The sequence below is a fragment of the Eleutherodactylus coqui genome, chromosome 6 (genome assembly GCF_035609145.1).
Source record: "Eleutherodactylus coqui strain aEleCoq1 chromosome 6, aEleCoq1.hap1, whole genome shotgun sequence".
In the NCBI taxonomy this organism is placed as follows: Eukaryota; Metazoa; Chordata; class Amphibia; order Anura; family Eleutherodactylidae; genus Eleutherodactylus; species Eleutherodactylus coqui.
In genome coordinates, this window is record NC_089842.1 from 12,655,434 (window position 1) to 12,674,545 (window position 19,112).

Genomic DNA, 19,112 nt, shown 5'->3' on the forward strand with positions numbered 1-19,112 from the left:
GCGGGGGCAGCGCACGTTCCCGATATTGGGCTCATTCACATCTTGGTTCAGATCCAGCAGAAAATCCCGGACGAAATAGAGCAGCGTGTTGTGCTATTTCTTCCAGTAAAATACTGATTAGAATGCTGGGAGTCAGGCGGACATCACCATAGTCAGCGGGGTCCGTTCGCTGGCGTTTGGCTGCGGCGGTTCCGGTATTTTTATTCTAAGAAAAAAGGAAATAAATCTTGGTATTTGTATAGCGCCAACTTATGCCGCAGCGCTTTTAGGTAATTATTATTTATTCCCCCTGATCACTGACCACTGTGACAGCAGGGGCAGGGTGTTCAGTGATGAGGGGACTTCCCGCGGGGGTGAAGAAATTCCCTGCTGCAGCTGTCACAGCAGCGGCAGGAGATCTCCCTATGTTTTCAATGGGGCCGGCGCTGCTGCCACCAACCCTATTGAGAACAGGGTTGGTGGCAGCAGCACCGGCCCCATTGAAAACGAATGGGGCCGATGCTGCTGCCACCAATGCTGTCACCTCTGGATGTGACAGCATCCAGGGTTTTCACATCCAAGGAATCCCCTGCTGCAGCTGTCATAGCTGCAGCAGGTGATCGCTATGTACTCCCATTGCTTTCAATGTGGCCGACGCCGCTGCTGCTGCCCTATTAAAGCAATGGTAGAACACACTATCTCCTGCTGTGGCAGCCATGGCGGCGATGAAGGGAATCCCCGCAGGGATGCGAGGCGGTTTCTTGGTGAAAACACTTCACATCCAGGGGGTTTCTGAAGGTTTGTGAGAGCGATATCGGACTGTGAATCACAGCGCCCTCACCAGTCTGCAGGAGCCCCAACACTCTGCGCCACACATTAAGGATGGAGCTCCGAAGCGGGTGTGAAAGGGGGCCTTATAGGAAAAAACATGAGGAACATTTGATGTTTATACATAGAGGCCGCCTGCAGACGAGCGGGTCAGATCTGGCGGCGAGGATTCTCGCCGCGGGACCCGACCCGAGCGCCTGCATAGACCAGTGCGTACTCACCCGCGCCCGCCGGCTCCGGCTTTTTGATGTGCCGGCTTGCCACGCAGCCGACGCATGCGAAGACCGGAGCCGGCAGCGGGTGAGTGACATTTCTGTGCGGAGCTCGCAGAGCCCCGCACAGAAATAGAGCATGCCGCGATTTGCTTGCCGCGTGATATTTCACACGGCCAAATCGCGGCCGTCTGCATAGGATTGCGTTTGGTAACGCAATCCTATGCAGGCTTCCAGCAGCGGAAATTCCGCGGGAAATCCCGCAGTGGAATTTCCGCTCGTGTGCAGGCGGCCAGAGGCTACAACCCTGTCCTGACCACATCCTGCGCACAGCTGGGAGCTTGTTACAATGTATCAATTTAGGTTGCATTCGCCATTGGCATTTTTTAACCTTTTTTTCCCCTTTTTACATCATGGAGGTTCAGGGCTCGTATGGAGTGGAATCTGGAGCTGATCCCGCTCCATACAATGCGGATGCTGGCTGACACCCGCCATCACTGCTCACACTGAAAGAGGCTGTTAACCCTTTAAATGCCCCGATCGGAGTCTGGTAGTCCCGAACGGCCCCCCTGCGATAAGATCGCTGGTTGCCATTTAAAGGCCCCCAGAGCTACCATTGCAGATCTCTTGTCAATCCAAGTCATTGGCTACATTATACATGCCAGTTGTTGACGGACCGCGGATTAGACGCCTTTCATGAAATTAAACCTACTGCGATTTGATTTCCACATCCAAAGATCCGCAAATCAAATCTGCATGCTTTAATTTAGGTTCGGACGCCCAGGTTTCCCTATGGGTGTCTTAAAAGCGGTTCGTCCATGCGGGTGACCAGCGCACATTCCGCAATTCAGATCTGCCCATGGACATTGGGCCTAGAACAAACCCTCAGCTGTGGATTAGGTCAGGATGGGTATTCAGCATCTGGATGTAAACATCAGTGTTTCCATTCACTGACAGCAAGCAGAAGCCTTCAAAACGATGTGGAATCAAAACACAAAGTCTGTCAAAAAGTTTCTGAAGTTTTTATTCTACACGGATGAAGCTCCGGGGATGGGAAGCCGCGTCGGCCCTTTAAATGTTCTTTGGCAGCACAGATAGATGATGTTGGTTCGTGAGGACCGCCTCGTACAAAATGGCGCAGACATTGTTCGGTAGCGAACTGTCCAATCGCCCACCGATTACCGTTATCTCCCAGTATCGGCTCAGACAGCCCCTCCCCCGATACATCTCCAGCAACGTGTGATCCGTGGCTTCAGCAGGTGGTACAAAAAGCACAATGAAGTTACCGTTAATTAGTGGAAAACATACAACAGACACGGGACAATCAGGGCGTGGTCATCTGCTGCGGCCAGAAAGGGGAGGGGCTTAGCAAATGGCGCACCATGTCTTGCCGTCACTTGCTGGACGTCTGCTGCATCTGCTTACAGAAGGCTTCGAACTGCTGCTGCTCGAGCTCCGTCATCACCTTGTTCAGGGCGTAAATCTGCAAGAAAGACAAGTAACCAATCATGGGAGAGTAGTCAGACGGCCCCCGACAACCAGGCGGAGCCCTGATGGCAGGTGATTGCGGGCGGGCTCAGTAATAGGGACCCTGCAATCAGCTTCCCACGGGGGACCCCTCTAGGGCCCCTAAGGTGTATTTACACATGCAATATGTAGCGACTACAACGCACTGATTTCATTGACCGCGCTCGCGGGCACGGATTTTTCACGCATCTGGAGCTCATTAGACTAATTAGCCATTTTAATAGGCGTGTCTTTATTTGCCGCGCGCAAATAAATATACCTTGCGGGCACGAAAAGTGCAGTAAAACACGCCAATGCACACGCAAAAAAAAATCATATGGCAAATACGCATCTGCTGATGTGAAGGGGGTCTCCACTCTGGATACCCCATAACCTGGTGTCTTCATGTCAGTGTGGGGGAGGGGATGACACGACCGGAGACTGAAGTCTATCAGCTGTTTCCTCTCATCCTGCAGAGAACAACCCGCTGGCCCCGTGCCAGGAGCGCAGCGCACGGACGCCTCCGCCATCGCAGACCGCGCACGCACGAATACACAGGTGTAATGTCAGAGGAACGAGAGCCGCTGGGAGCGGTAGTCGGGCGTAGCTTGCGTCGCACAGCGCACGAAATTATGTCCGGCTTCAGTGTTTCCATGTCGCACCGTCGGTGCGAGAGAAGAATCAGCCGTGTAAATGAACCCACTGGAAATAATTGGCTATTACGACCACGAGTTCGGGATTCGCGTGTTCTTACCGTCAGCGTAAATACGGCCTTTGGCAGAAAACAGAACCACAACTGAGGAAACAGCCGGTTAAGCTTTTGGCCTCCGGCGTACGCAACGGACGTGGCAGCGGTATTGACATGGGTTTCACTTAGGCTGCGCTCGGATCCCGCCACTTGGTCCTTAGGCTCGTCTCGCTTCCTTGTCTCCAGCTGCGCCCTGCGGCACGTTACGGGCACTAACTGTTCTCCACTCCACGCTTTAGCGGCCGCGCCGCAATGCCTCCAGATACAGCTGGGCACCGCTGGTTGCACTACTACATTTACTGTCCCCTCAGATACGTGCGCAGCGTCACCTAGAGTCACCTGGCATCTCCTGTGCCACCATGTTGCCCCCGCCACTCTGGCATTCCTATAGTAAGCTGGCGGCACTCCAGGTACCGCCGCCTCACAATGTTGTGCAATGCTCAGCCGCATGAAAATGCAAACCCCACACATACATGTATGACTAGCGTGTGCGATCACACATGCAGGATTAAGGGAGGAGCAGATGAGAAGCAGCAGAACAGGACGGATGAGCTCAGAACCTGGGAAGCGCCTCCGCAGGGAGAATTCTGTGCCCCGGAGCTGAAATAGCTGAGAGGATTCCCCACACCCAGAGCCTGTGAGCAGGGCGTTCCCATGCAGGGCTCAGAATGTGTGGGGGGCCTCTACAACAATGATGGGGGTGCTGAGGACCCTCCATGTACTGCACCCTGCAGCCGCACACCTATCTGTGTCTCCTGCAGTCTCACCCTCTGTGCCACCTGTAGCCCCCCCTCACTAATTCCCTGTACCTTCTGCAGCCCCCCCTCCTCTGTGCCACCTGTAGCCCCCCTCCCTAATCCCCTGTACCTCCTGCAGCCCCCCCTCCTCTGTGCCACCTGTAGCTCCCCTCCCTCGCCCCCTATACCGCTCCTGTGTCGTCTGCAGCCTCCCACACTAGTCCCTCTGTGCTTTCTGCAACCCTCTCACCTCTGCACTGTCTGCAGCCCACCCACTGTGCCGCCTTTAGCCCCTTACCTAGCCCCCTATACCGCCTGCAGCCCCCACTCCTCTGTACCGCCTGTAGCCCCCTTCCTAGTCCCAAGTACAGCCTGCAGCCCCCACTCCTACGTGCTGCCTGTGGCCCCCCTCCCTAAACCCCTGTACCTCCTGCACCCCCTCTCCTTAGTCCCCTGCACTGCCTGCAGCCCCCACGCCTCTGTGCCACATGTAGCCTCCCTCTCTAGCCCCCTAAACCGCTCCTGTGTCGTCTGCAGCCTCCCACCCTGGTCCCTGTGTGCTTCCTGCAACCCTCTCACCTCAGTACTGTCTGTAGCCCATCCACTGTGCTGCCTGTAGCCCCCCTCCCTAGCCCCCTGTACCGCCTGTAGCCCCCACTCCTCGTGCAGCCTGTAGCCCCCCTCCCTAGCCCCGTATACCGCCTGTAGCCCCCACCCTCTGTGCCGCCTGTAGCCCCCCCTCCCTAGCCCCCTATACCGCCTGCAGCCCCCCTCCTCTGTGCCACCTGTAGCCCCCCTCCCTAGACCATTATACCGCCTCTGTGCCGTCTACAGTCCCCCACCCCTGTGGCGCTGACTGTTGCCAGGAAGCAACAGCTACAAACAGCGAAGATCTTGCTACAAAAATCAGTGAAACAGAGGAGACGCCCCGGCCCCTGAAGAAGGAGTTTTACTGCAGAACCCGGCCTGCAGCTCCATCTCAGGCAGATGTACAAATGATGAGAGTTGTGGGGATTAGATGGACGGTCTTGTCACCGGAGGCCCCAAAAGTGGTTCCCCCCTTGGTCTATGAAAGGTTCTGTGTCTGTCGGAATCATTTCCAGAGCTTCCATGCCCGCCCTTATCACATCTTGTATCCAAGCTAGAGGCGGTACAACAGGGTACTAGAGCCTCCATGCCCCCCGAATCACATCTTGTATCCAAGTTAGAGGCGGTACAACAGGGGACTAGAGCCTCCATGCCCGCCTGTATCACATCTTGTATCCAAGCTAGAGGCGGTACAACAGTGTACAACACAATCCATGGCCGCCCTTATCACATCTTGTATCCAAGCTAGAGGCGGTACAACAGGGTACAACACAATCCATGCCCGCCCTTATCACATCTTGTATCCAAGCTAGAGGCAGTACAACAGGGTACTAGAGCCTCCATGCCCCCTGTATCACATCTTGTATCCAAGCTAGAGGCGGTACAACAGGGGACTACAGCCTCCATGCCCGCCCTTATCACATCTTGTATCCAAGCTAGAGGCGGTACAACAGGGTACAACACAATCCATGCCCGCCCTTATCACATCTTGTATCCAAGCTAGAGGCAGTACAACAGGGTACTAGAGCCTCCATGCCCCCTGTATCACATCTTGTATCCAAGCTAGAGGCGGTACAACAGGGTACTACAGCCTCCATGCCCGCCCTTATCACATCTTGTATCCAAACTAGAGGCGGTACAACAGGGTACTAGAGCCTCCATGCCAGCACATATCACATCTTGTATCCAAGCTAGAGGCAGTACAACAGGGTACTAGAGCCTCCGTGCCCGCCCTTATCACATCTTGTATGCAAGTTAGAGGCGGTACAACAGGGGACTAGAGCCTCCATGCCCACCCGTATCACATCTTGTATCCAAGCTAGAGGCGGTACAACAGGGGACTACAGCCTCCATGCCCACCCGTATCACATCTTGTACCTAAGCTAGAGGCGGTACAACAGGGTACTACAGCCTCCATGCCCGCCCTTATCACATCTTGTATCCAAACTAGAGGCGGTACAACAGGGTACTAGAGCCTCCATGCCCGCCCTTATCACATCTTGTATCCAAGCTAGAGGCGGTACAACAGGGTACTAGAGCCTCCATGCCCGCTGTATCACATCTTGTATCCAAGCTAGAGGCAGTACAACAGGGTACCACAGCCTCCATGCCCGCCCTTATCACATCTTGTATCCAAGCTAGAGGCAGTACAACTGGGTACTAGAGCCTCCGTGCCCGCCCTTATCACATCTTGTATCCAAGCTAGAGGCGGTACAACAGGGTACTAGAGCCTCCATGCCCGCCCTTATCACATCTTGTATCCAAGCTAGAGGCAGTACAACAGGGTACTAGAGCCTCCATGCCCGCCGTTATCACATCTTGTATCCAAGCTAGAGGCGGTACAACAGGGTACTAGAGCCTCCATGCCCGCCCTTATCACATCTTGTATCCAAGCTAGAGGCAGTACAACAGGGTACTAGAGCCTCTATGCCCGCCGTTATCACATCTTGTATCCAAGCTAGAGGCGGTACAACAGCCTCCATGCCCGCCCTTATCACATCTTGTATCCAAACTAGAGGCGGTACAACAGGGTACTAGAGCCTCCATGCCCGCCCTTATCACATCTTGTATCCAAGCTAGAGGTGGTACAACAGGGTACTAGAGCCTCCATGCCCGCCGTATGGAGGTCAGATCAAACAGCAAGGCCCTTATCTCCATCTGATGAGCTTCACATCTCGGGGTCCTTTCACAGGGGATATAATTGCTCGCCGGACGCAGCGCAGATGCGGGTTTTGTTGCGTTTCCAGATGCGGCGTGTTCTGCGGAATGTTTTGCAGAATGTCTTTCATTCCATCTCCTGTTTGTTAGAGATCTGTAACAATAATTCTGCAGACGATTTTCCGCTGTGGAATTTAATCTTGAGGTTTGGAAGTGAAGCCGCGCCGATTCTAACAGATATGGAATCCAAGCCCCTCAGGGGTAACACTGTGACGCCGAAATGTCCGTGCTGACTAATTCCATCCCCTATGAAGGGTCCCTCCCTATCTGGCCGGGTGGGTCGGGGGGTCCGCCAGCAGATCTCTAGCCGCACCCACAGGAAAATAAACCCCACATCATTCATCACAAGCAGCTCATATGATGAGAACAACAGATGCCACACATGTCAGGAAACTAAGTGCCCCCCAGTCACATGAGATAATCACTGATCCCTCGTTAAAACCTGCCTAATAGCACTTCTGGTGACGGACGGGGGTCACATGGGCACTACGAGGGGTCTGCGGCTCATGCGCCCCCCCCCATAGACAGCGAGCTGCGGCGTCCGCCGTGATCTGACAGCTTTCTATCACCAGCAGGGATCGGACCAGATGGGCGGCCTTCATCTTTCCATCGCTGACCCCAAGGCTCCCATGACTCAGACACCGGTGGTCCTTCCTTGGAGCTCTTGCAGTAGGGATTAAAGGGATTGTACCAGAATTTCAAGTTACCGCCTATCCACAGGAAAGCCACAGACTCGGGGATAACTTGCTGATTGGTGGGGGTCTCACCACTGAGACCTCTGCCAATCTGGAAAACAAGACTCCCGGTCCGCGATTTCCGCGAGCGGAGGGAAAAAAAAACGCAGCATGCTCTATTTTTGTGCGGTGTCCACAAGGACGGTTTCTATTGGAGTCAATGGAAATCATCCGACTCGTGGCCCATCCGCAGTGGACATTGCGGACAGGTTGCAAATTCTGTGTCATCGAGCCACGGCCTGGGAAAAATAAGCATTTTTTCAAAAAACCCTTTACTACACGTGTCCGACGGCGGCTCGCTGCGTCCATCCGCAGTACAGAAAAAGACGACACAACACAGGTACACAGGGGCGCAGTCAGATTCTGCTGCGGGCTCATACATGCGGAATCCGACCCGTTCGGGTGCAGACAGCCTCATTCAGTCTCCTCATCACTGTGTACAGTAACCCCACAGTGGAAAGGACATGGGACCCCCATTCTTGAGATCGGTGAGACCCCGACTAATCAGCAAGTTACCCCCAATCCTGTGAATAAGGAATAACTTGACATTCTGGTGCAACCCCTTCGGGCTAGTTGGACACGTACGACTACGATATCGCCGCAAGATAATCGCAGCAATATGGCATATCGCTCATCAGATGCTGGAGCGCCGGCGATGCTTTTCCTGACAAATAATCTGGCGTCGCATCGCTGCCGCTGACGACTTTCTCTTGCGATAGACAAACGGCCTTAACCACTACAAACCCAGAAGACCGTCCGTTCTGGAGACCCCTGACTACTAATCCACACCCCCCAACAGGCCAGGTTTTCAGGATTTCCTCAGTATCACACAGCTGATGTAATTATGGTCGGTGCCTCACACATTGCCACAGGCTTCTTGCTATAGGAGATCCTGAAAACCTGACCTGTTGGCGTCCCCGAGGACCGGAGTTGGGAAACACTGATTAGCGTCTGTACAGCGCTTTGTGCGCACCCATACAGAACAATGGGCTCTGTCGTACGTGATACGCGGTACAATAGAACACGCTGCGTTCTTTATTTACTGGCGCATTATGCGCAATGAGAATCCGCTAATGTGAGTAAGAATCGATGTCTTTGAATTCCGTGATGTACCACGTATAATACGTATGTACATCGCGTACGTAAAATGCTATTTCGATACGCTCCTGTGAGCCGGGCCTCATTCGCTTCACCTGTCGTGGTTTTATGTGATGGCTGCTCAGATTGCATTATCCACAACAAAATCCTAAAAAGTGGAAAAACGTCCCCGTAAGACCACCCGGCGATGACGAGTATTGAGGGGGGATCACCACTTGCATGAAGCAGTCCTGCCCACGAGGCGGAGGCTCAGAGCTGCTGGCAGTCAGTCCAGATCTGCAGGGTCTCCCTCCCTCTCCCCTTCTCTCAGGGTTGGGCGGCTCTCAATAGTTTGGAAGGAATGTTTTGGGAAGAGCCGCCGCCATTGGTCGCTCTGAGTCGGGGTGGAGCCGCTTCTGACTCAACATTTCTGTTTTCCTCTGGTGTGAGCGACAGGACGGCTCGCTCTGCAGCAGATCCCACAGTCCGCTCCTTCTTGCAGCTTCTCTCCGCCTGATTCCTCTGCAATTCGGGCAAGATGTTCATGATCAATAACTTCATCAACCAAGCGGCCGGAGGCGGCTCTGGCAAAGGCGGAGGCGGTGGTGGTGGCGGCGGTGGAATCGGAGGATTCTTGAAAGGAGCAATTGGCAGCGTTGCAGGGTCTGGCCAAGCTGGCGGCGGTGGTGGTGGAGGAGTTGGCAACATTTTACAAGGGCTGAGTGGCCTGGCCGGAGCTGGAGGTGGAGGTGGAACCAGCAGAAGTGGCGGCGGCGGAGGTGGTGGTGGTGGTGGAGGAGGAGGAGTGGGAACCTTCGTGCAAGGAGCTCTGAGTGGTCTGGCCGGATCTGGCGGTGGTGGTGGCGGCGGCGGCGGAGGAGTGGGAAACATCGTGCAAGGAGCTCTGAGTGGTCTGGCCGGATCTGGCGGCGGTGGTGGCGGAGGTGCAGGCAAGTTCTTACAAGGAGCTCTGAGTGGCTTGAGTGGAGGAGGTGGACAGGCCGGGGGAGCTGGAAAGCTTTTTGCCGGAGCGGGCGGTGCTGGTGGTGGTGGTGGTGGACAAGGAATGAACATACTTGGTGGTATCTTGGGTTTGATCGGAAATGCCATAGCAAACTACAGGCCTGAGCCTCCCCCGGAACCCTGTGCCAACACCTACCAGCAAGAGGCCTACGAGAACGACGAGCAGAAAAAGTTCCGTAAGCTCTTCAGGCAGCTGGCGGGCGACGACATGGAGGTGTCTCCGGTGGAGCTCCAGAACGTTCTGAACAAGGTTGTGGCCAAGCACCACGATCTACAGACGGACGGGTTCAGCATTGACACGTGCCGCAGTATGGTCGCCGTCATGGACAGTGACGGGACGGGAAAGCTGGGCTTCGAGGAGTTCAAGTACCTGTGGAATAACATCAAGAAGTGGCAATGCATCTACAAGCAGTTCGACACCGAAGGCACGGGCTACATCCCTGCCGCCTCCATGCCCGGGGCTGTCCAGGCGGCTGGCTTCCAGCTCAACGAGCAACTGCACCACCTGCTGATCCGCCGCTACTCTGACAACAACGGCAACGTGAACTTTGACAGTTTCATCAGCAGCCTGGTCCGGATGGACTGTATGTTCCGAGCCTTTAAGGCCCTGGACCGAGAGGGAAATGGACAGGTCCAGTGCAGACTCCCGGATTGGCTGAAGCTGACCATCTACTCCTAAGGGCCCACCCTGCGCTAGTCGGCTGCCCTGGGTGAGGTGACATCCTGGCCCCTTCTGCTGCAAACCTCAATACTGGCAATAAATGTGCAATTTACCCAATGAGACATTGTTATATCATGGTATTATTACGCACCGGGGGAGGGGGAGTTGCATGCTGCCCCTGGCACATAGATGGGGATATATACTCCTCCCCAGCCCAGCAATGGAAAGAGTTAACGCATAAGCCCAGTAACCCCCTCATGCCCAGAGCCAGCTGCAGTTAGTTAGTGGGTGACTAATATCGAAAGAAGCTTGTGGTGGTGCCAGGGAGAGTCTGCAGAGGGAGGGGGCATCTGTTAAAGGGGAAGCGCAGTCTCTACACATACGGGAGGATGGCATGGGTGTGAAACGATTGAGGACGGGCGTGATGATCTTTTGAGCACCTGATTTCATAATACTCCTTAATTCCATAGCGCCATCATATTCTGCAGAGGGTACATGTACGGACGGAGATTTGGCGCTATAGAGATGTCACCCGCAGGAACGAGAGCGTCATTATTAGATGCCCCCGAGCTGAGAGTCCGAAGGCTATATAATCCTATAAAACCCTTTATTATGTCCCAGCTGAGGGGAAGACAAAGGCGGCTGCTACAGGATATGAGGGGGGGTAAGAGCGCTATTGTGTTGAAGGTGTGTCTAGTGCCACCCCAAGAGGGCGTTGTAGGGTGCAGCCTGGCATCCACTGCCAACATGTCCTGCACTCCAAAAAAACACCCTGCATAATCTGAACAAGGCACCCACCCCGGGAGGGTCACATGAAGCTCCCAGAAACCAGCGGTATCTGTCCACCAGGAGGGGCGGCACACACACACTGTCACTTTAACTCTTAAAGGGCCAGCATCGTGCGTGTGGCGCTGCCAGTAAATGAAGTGCCATCCTTGTATAATGGACAGTTCTGCTCTTAGGCTTTATCTCCTATATAATCTGATATCAGACTGCAGACCGTTCATTATGCACCAATTACCAAGCATCTGGTGGGGAGATACAGGGGCGTATGCAGGACTATGTGGCGGATGGAAGGATGACCAGTATAGATTTACATAGGTAGCCCAGATTTGTATATACGTAGATGTATATATACTTCATATACACAATCTGCGCCCTCATTATAAAGTGATTACATAATCTTATCATACTGTACACAGAGATAATGCCGCCAGACTGTACAGAGAAACAATGTCACCAGACTGTATACAGAGATAATGCCGCCAGACTGTACAGAGAAACAATGTCACCAGACTGTATACAGAGATAATGCCGCCAGACTGTACAGAGAAACAATGTCACCAGACTGTATACAGAGATAATGCTGCCAGACTGTACAGAGAAACAATTTCACCATACTGTACACAGAGATAATGCCGCCAGACTGTAGAGAAACAATGTCACCAGACTGTATACAGAGATAATGCCGCCAGACTGTACAGAGACAATGTCACCATACTGTATACAGATATAATACCGCCAGACTGTTTACAGAGATGTCACCAGACTGTACAGAGACAATGTCACCATACTGTATACAGATATAATACCGCCAGACTGTTTACAGAGATGTCACCAGACTGTACACAGAGACAATATTGCCATACTGTGTACAGAGATAATGTCGCTATACTATACAGAGATAATGCCGCCAGACTGTACAGAGACCATGTCACCATACTGTGTACAGTCTGGCGATAGCGTTGCATTCTACAGTATATCAACATTGTCTCTGAACGGTCTGGCAGCATTGACTCTGTAAACAGTATGGTGACATTGTCTGTGTATAGTGTGGCAACAATGTCACCATACTGTTTACAGAGATAATGTTGCCATACTGTGGACAGAGATAATGCCGCCAGACTGTACAGAGAAACAATGTCACCAGACTGTACACAGAGACAATGTTGATATACTGTAGAATGCAATGCTATCGCCATACTGTGCACACAGAGAATGCTGCTATATAGTACATGGAAAATGCTGCTGGACAGTTCAGAGACAACGCTGTCATACTGGATACAGAGATAATACCGCCATACTATGCACAACACCGCTATACTGTACATAGAGACAACCGATTATATAATATTCAGAACACGTTTTCTGGCACAAATTACGGCAAACAGTCTGTTTTGCTCCACTTTTACTTTGCATTTTCGGACAGTTTTCCGGATTTATCTGCATTTTGCTGCAATTTTTGGCATAAACTAAATTAAGCTAACTAATAGGTGACTAAACTTAGGAAATTACCAAAAGCAGACCCTTCCAGCAGCGGCCTCGCCTCCCCAGGTGCGCAGTGCGCTTAATGCCAGAGGGGGCGCTGGTCTCTTCACGTATTAGGTACATCCTGGCAGCTCTGTGCGCCTTGTCAGAAATGTCTGCCAGATCCAACCTGGCGCCACCTTGTGGAGTAATGTACGATGGCTTGTGATATAATTACATATAAATCTGTCAGTCTGGGTAGCCACGCCCCTCCTGGCAAGCCCCACCCACTTTTACAAAAATGTGCGACTTATTTAATCAGAAACTTTTTTACAATTCACCAGATTTGTCATTCTGCAGATCCACTTTTAGGGCGGACACTGCGCTGCGAGAGTAAGTGAAAACTCTCACAGTGCGAGAAAAAAAACGGGGTCACGCCGGGGTATCGCAAGTCTTTTCAATGGGGCCAGTGGCAGCAGCGCTAGCACCATTGAAAAGATATGGAGGATACCGCGGACTTCTGCGGGGACCGCAGGGATGAAGGAATGAAGGAATCCTCTGTCACAGCTGTGGTAGAATGCGGCATACTATTCCATTGCTTTCAATGGGATCAGCGCTGCTGCCAGTCCCATTAAAAGCAGTGGTTTGTAGCAAACCCTGCAGTATGATTTTTCGGGGAAGGGCTTGAAATATAAGCTCTTCCCTGAAAAATCATCAATAAGTGGTAAAAAAAAATTTTTTAAATTACTCACCTCTCTCCCGCTCAGACGCGACCTCCGGCTGGCTCCTGCTGTCCCTAAAAGGGCTGTGCTGATTGGCTGAGGGCTCAGCCAATAGCAGCTAGTACTTAGCTATTCATTCATGAATAGCTAAGATAGTGCTCAGCCAATCAGCACAGCCCTTTCAGGAGGCGGGGATTTTTAAATCCCCGCCTGCTGAAAGTGCGGGACAGCAGTGCAGATGAGCCAGACGGAGGACGCGGCTGAGCGGCGAAGAGGTGAGTAATTTTTTAAATTATTTTTTTACCACTTATTGATGATTTTCAGGGAAGGGCTTATATTTCAAGCCCTTCCCTGAAAATCATACTGCAGGATTTGCTTCAAACCACTGCTTTCAATGGAAATTGGAAGCAATGGGATAGCATACTGCACTTCTGCCACAGTTGTGGCAGAAGTCCCCAGCATTCTCCATATCTTTTCAATGGGGCTAGTACTGCTGCCGCTGGCCCCATTGAAAAGACTGGCGATATCCCGGTCTTATTTCGGCGTCTTTCTTGCGCTGCGAGGCAAGAGTTTTCACGTGCTCTCGCAACGCAAGAAAGAAAATATCGCCAGTGGGTGTCAGGCTTAGGGCTCATTCCCACCGGTGGATGCGGTCTTCAGTCTGTGTATACGCAGTGTATTCCTTCCGCCTCTGGCCCTGGGGCGTATTTTTTCTACGTTTGCGCACGTGTCAGCTGTGTTTTCACTCATGCAAAAAAAACCACAAGGCGGTTCCATTTATTTGTGTAAATACGCCATGAATGCACGTATCGTACGTATTTCTGTGTATTTGCGCATTCCCATTGACTACGATGGGCTATTTCAGGCCGGAATACGGACCAAGATGGGAGAAGTGGCGTAAATACGCCGGTCTGAATGCCCAATGACAATCAGTGCGGACGTAGTGCGCCGTGTCACACCCATGTGAGTGAGCCCTTGGGCGGTATTAGGGAATAAGCCCCAATCTCGCCATACAGTACACAGTCAGGCTGGGGTCACAGGGGATAGGAAATGTCGCGGTTTGGCCGCACTGAAAAGCTGCGGGAGAGACGTATCTTTAAAAGCCGCGGGTTTTGGAGCGGTTCGGCCGTCGGCATTCCACGTCAATTCCTGTCAATTCCACGCCGCATCGCCGGTTTTACCCGTGACCGATTGGCCGCCCCAGATTGTAAAATCTCGTCCACATGGCTGGCTAATCCCGGGATTAGGAGCAGCGGGCGGATGTGCCGCATTGAAATTCCGCACGGAATTTCCGCGGCAAATCCGTCTCGTGTAAACCCAGCCTAAATGTTCTCAATACTATGCCCAGGGACAATGCCGCCACCTCACAGCACAGGGGGACAATGCCGCCAGGAGGTACGTATATAGAATGGCGCCATATACAGTGCATGAATTGTGCCCTCAGAATACCCAGCGCAGTGCACATTAGTGCCAGCACGGTGTGGATGGCAGGCACACGCCCAGCGGTTCAGGTAACCACTTCTGTTATTTTACGCTACAGTCGCACGGTGCGTTTTGTACGTTGCGAGCCGCTCACCGCTCGCAGGAATATGAACGCCATTCTTGTGACTGGACTTATTCTCATAAGCAACGATGTTTCCCCCACAGCGACGCTACGAGGATAAAAATCGCAGCATGTTCTCTTTTCTGGCGTTCCATCGGCGCACCGCGCACATTGTTTTCAGTGGGCCGTTAACAGACATCGCATGGAGCTCGCATACTGACTGTATATACTGTATCTGTATAGTGGTGGCTATATATATATATATACTGTATGTGAGGAGCTCCCCCTAGTGGCTAATGTATGTGAGGAGCCTTCCCTAGTGGTGTCTGTATGCATCTGTACGTAAGGCACTCCCCCTAGTGGTGTCTGTATGCATCTGTATGTAAGGCGCTCCCCCTAGTGGTGGCTGTACATGCTGTATGTGAGGAGCTCCCCCTAGTGGCTGCTGTATGAATCTGTACGTGACAAGTTCTCCTTACTGTCTGCTGTATACATCTGTATGTGAGGAGCCTTCCCTAGTGGTGTCTGTATGCATCTGTACGTAAGGCACTCCCCCTAGTGGTGGCTGTACATGCTGTATGTGAGGAGCTCCCCCTAGTGGCTGCTGTATGAATCTGTACGTGATGAGTTCTTACTGTCTGCTGTATACATCTGTATGTGAGGAGCCTTCCCTAGTGGTGTCTGTATGCATCTGTATGTAAGGCACTCCCCCTAATGGTGGTTGTATATACTGTATCTGCATGTGTGGTGCCCCTCTAGTGGTTGCTGAATGAATCAGCACGTGATTAGTTCTTACTGTCTGCTGTACGTGAGGAGCCTTCCCCTGTGGTGGCTGTATACATCTGTATGTAAGTCGATCCCCCTAGTGGTGGCTGTATACATCTGTATGTAAGGCACTCCCCCTAGTGGTGGTTGTATATACTGTATCTGTATGTGAGGAGCTCCCCCTAGCGGTGGCTGTATATACTGTATTTGTATTTAAGGAGCTCCCCCTAGTGACGACTGTGTACATCTGTATGTGAGGAGCTCACCCTAGTGGTGGCTATATATACTGTATCTGTATGTGAGGAACCCACCTAGTTGTGTCTGTCTGAATCTGTATGTAAGGCGCTCCCCATAGTGCTGGCTGTATATACTGTATGTGAGGAGCTCCCTCTAGTGGCTGCTGCATGAATCTGTACACGAGGAGCCTTTCCCTAGTGCTGGCTGTATGAATCTTTGTGAGGAGCTCCCCCTTGTGGTGGCTGTATACATACTGTATCTGAGGAGCTCCCCCTAGTGGCTGCTGTATGAATCTGTACGTGACGAGTTCTCCTTACTGTCTGCTGTATACATCTGTATGTGAGGAGCCTTCCCTAGTGGTGTCTGTATGCATCTGTATGTAAGGTGCTCCCCCTAGTGGTGGCTGTATATACTGTATTTGTATTTAAGGAGCTCCCCCTAGTGACGACCGTGTACATCTGTATGTGAGGAGCTCACTTTTGTGGTGGCTATATATACTGTATCTGTATGTGATGAACCCCCTAGTGGTGTCTGTCTGAATCTGTATGTAAGGTGCTCTCCATAGTGTTGGCTGTATATACTGTATGTGAGGAGCTCCCTCTAGTGGTGGCTGTATGAATCTGTATGTGAGGAGCTCCTCCTAGTGGTGGCTGTATATACTGTATCTAAGGAGCCTTCCCCTAGTGCTGGCTGTATGAATCTGTATGTGAGGAGCTCCCTCTAGTGGTGGATGTATATACTGTATCAATCTGTATGTGAGGAGCTCCCCCTAGTGGTGGTTGTATATACTGTAACTAAGGAGCTCCCCCTAGTGGTGGCTGTATGAATCTGTATCTCAGGAGCTCCGCCTAGTGGTGGCTGTATATACTGTATCTGTATATGAGGAGCTCCGTGGTAAATGTATGCATGTAAACCTAAAGACCAATAACAACCAATTACATTCATTATTGTTCAGCAGTGAGGTCACAAGACAGGCCAATAAACGTCCTAGACAGGAGCAGAGCCTCTAATGAGCAGCCATATTGGAGGAGCCTCACATGGAGACAAACACCTGAGAATTATCATGGCCACAAACGAAGGAGCTGAAGAGGAAGCGCCGCCCGACTTTGTGAAGTCACATGACTCCTCTCATCCAATCAGCAGCTCTTACATTGCAGCGCGCACAGCCGACCGCTTTTATGCCAGTGTTTGTGCGGACAGAAGTGCGCATGCTCAGAATGTGAGTCGCACTGATTTTTGTATACGCCCACGTCACAGCCCGTCCGCCATGCTAGGTAGCGGCTCGTCCACCGACCAATCACAGGAGAGGCCACACCCCCGGTCATGTGACTGTGGCTGAATGATTTGTGTCTCATAAATAATAATAAAAGTGATAGGGGCGGGGTCCTAGAATGACCACGTGACAGCAGGGATGGCCCGACTGTGGTCTTGGGAGGGCGGGGCAGCGTGAGGCCGGCGGCGCTCGGTTTAGGGCGGGCTCTGGCCGTTACCTCTGCTCGCTGCCGCTGTTTCAGCTCGTGCTGCGCGCTCTTCAGCTTCGCTTTCTCCAGGCGGCTAACGGAGTCTCTCGGCTTAGATTTGTCTCTGCGGCCCACGGGCTCCATGACGGCGCCTCCTGCCCGAACCTCAACGACCGACCGACGGCCAGTGCGCCTGCGCGGGGATAGAAGGGAGGAGACGAGACTGAGCGAGAGGCACCGCGAGCCTCATACCTCCGTTATCCCTCCTCATCGGTCACCACAGATGGAGGCACCTCGTACCTCTCCGTGTACCTAACGCTATATATAGTACATCACCCATGACAGAGTCTCATTGGTCACCATAGATGGAGGCACCATGTACCTCACACCTCTGTTATACCTCCTCATCAGTCACCACAGATGGAGGCACCATGTACCTCACACCTCTGTTATACCTCCTCAGTCACCACAGATGGAGGCACCATGTACCTCACACCTCTGTTATACCTCCTCATCAGTCACCATAGATGGAGGCACCATGTACCTCACACCTCTGTTATACCTCCTCAGTCACCACAGATGGAGGCACCATGTACCTCACACCTCTGTTATACCTCCTCATCAGTAACCATAGATGGAGGCACCATGTACCTCACACCTCTGTTATACCTCCTCATTAGTCACCACAGATGGAGGCACCATGTACCTCACACCTCTGTTATACCTCCTCATCAGTCACCACAGATGGAGGCACCATGTACCTCACACCTCTGTTATACCTCCTCATCAGTCACCACAGATGGAGGCACCATGTACCTCACACCTCTGTTATACCTCCTCATCAGTCACCACAGATGGAGGCACCATGTACCTCACACCTCTGTTATACCTCCTCATCATTCACCACAGATAGAGGCACCATGTACCTCACACCTCTGTTATACCTCATCAGTCACCAGAGATGGAGGCACCATGTACCTCACACCTCTGTTATACCTTCTCATCAGTCAGCATAGATGGAGGCACCATGTACCTCACACCTCTGTTATACCTCCTCAGTCACCACAGATGGAGGCACCATGTACCTCACACCTCTGTTATACCTCCTCATCAGTCACCACAGATGGAGGCACCATGTACCTCACACCTCTGTTATACCTCCTCATCAGTCACCACAGATGGAGGCACCATGTACCTCACACCTCTGTTATACCTCCTCAGTCACCACAGATGGAGGCACCATGTACCTCACACCTCTGTTATACCTCCTCATCAGTCACCACAGATGGAGGCACCATGTACCTCACACCCCTGTTATACCTCCTCATCAGTCAGCATAGATGGAGGCACCATGTACCTCACACCCCTGTTATACCTCCTCATCAGTCAGCATAGATGGAGGCACCATGTACCTCACACCTCTGTTATACCTCCTCATCAGTCACCACAGATGGAGGCACCATGTACCTCACACCTCTGTTATACCTCCTCATCAGTCACCACAGATGGAGGCACCATGTACCTCACACCTCTGTTATACCTTCTCATCAGTCGGCATAGATGGAGGCACCATGTACCTCACACCTCTGTTATACCTCCTCATCAGTCAGCATAGATGGAGGCACCATGTACCTCACACCCCTGTTATACCTCCTCATCAGTCAGCATAGATGGAGGCACCATGTACCTCACACCCCTGTTATACCTCCTCATCAGTCAGCATAGATGGAGGCACCATGTACCTCACACCTCTGTTATACCTTCTCATCAGTCACCACAGATGGAGGCACCATGTACCTCACACCTCTGTTATACCTCCTCATCAGTC

At 52.3% G+C, this 19,112-nt stretch overlaps 2 protein-coding genes across 2 annotated transcripts; one reads left to right on the forward strand and one right to left on the reverse strand.

Annotated features, from left to right (window-relative positions):
- Positions 1 to 2,025: 2,025 nt before the first annotated feature.
- On the reverse strand, positions 2,026 to 17,476 carry SVBP (small vasohibin binding protein). The gene is made up of 2 exons (XM_066606239.1): positions 17,315 to 17,476; positions 2,026 to 2,502 (listed from the first exon to the last, which is right to left on the reverse strand). The coding sequence occupies exons 1-2, from the start codon at positions 17,426 to 17,428 to the stop codon at positions 2,413 to 2,415; spliced, it is 204 nt and encodes a 67-aa protein (XP_066462336.1). The 5' UTR covers positions 17,429 to 17,476; the 3' UTR covers positions 2,026 to 2,412.
- On the forward strand, positions 9,049 to 10,430 carry LOC136631832 (calpain small subunit 1-like). The gene has a single exon (XM_066606238.1). It carries the CDS (start codon positions 9,165 to 9,167, stop codon positions 10,326 to 10,328), a length of 1,164 nt encoding a protein of 387 aa, XP_066462335.1. The 5' UTR covers positions 9,049 to 9,164; the 3' UTR covers positions 10,329 to 10,430.
- Positions 17,477 to 19,112: the final 1,636 nt, after the last annotated feature.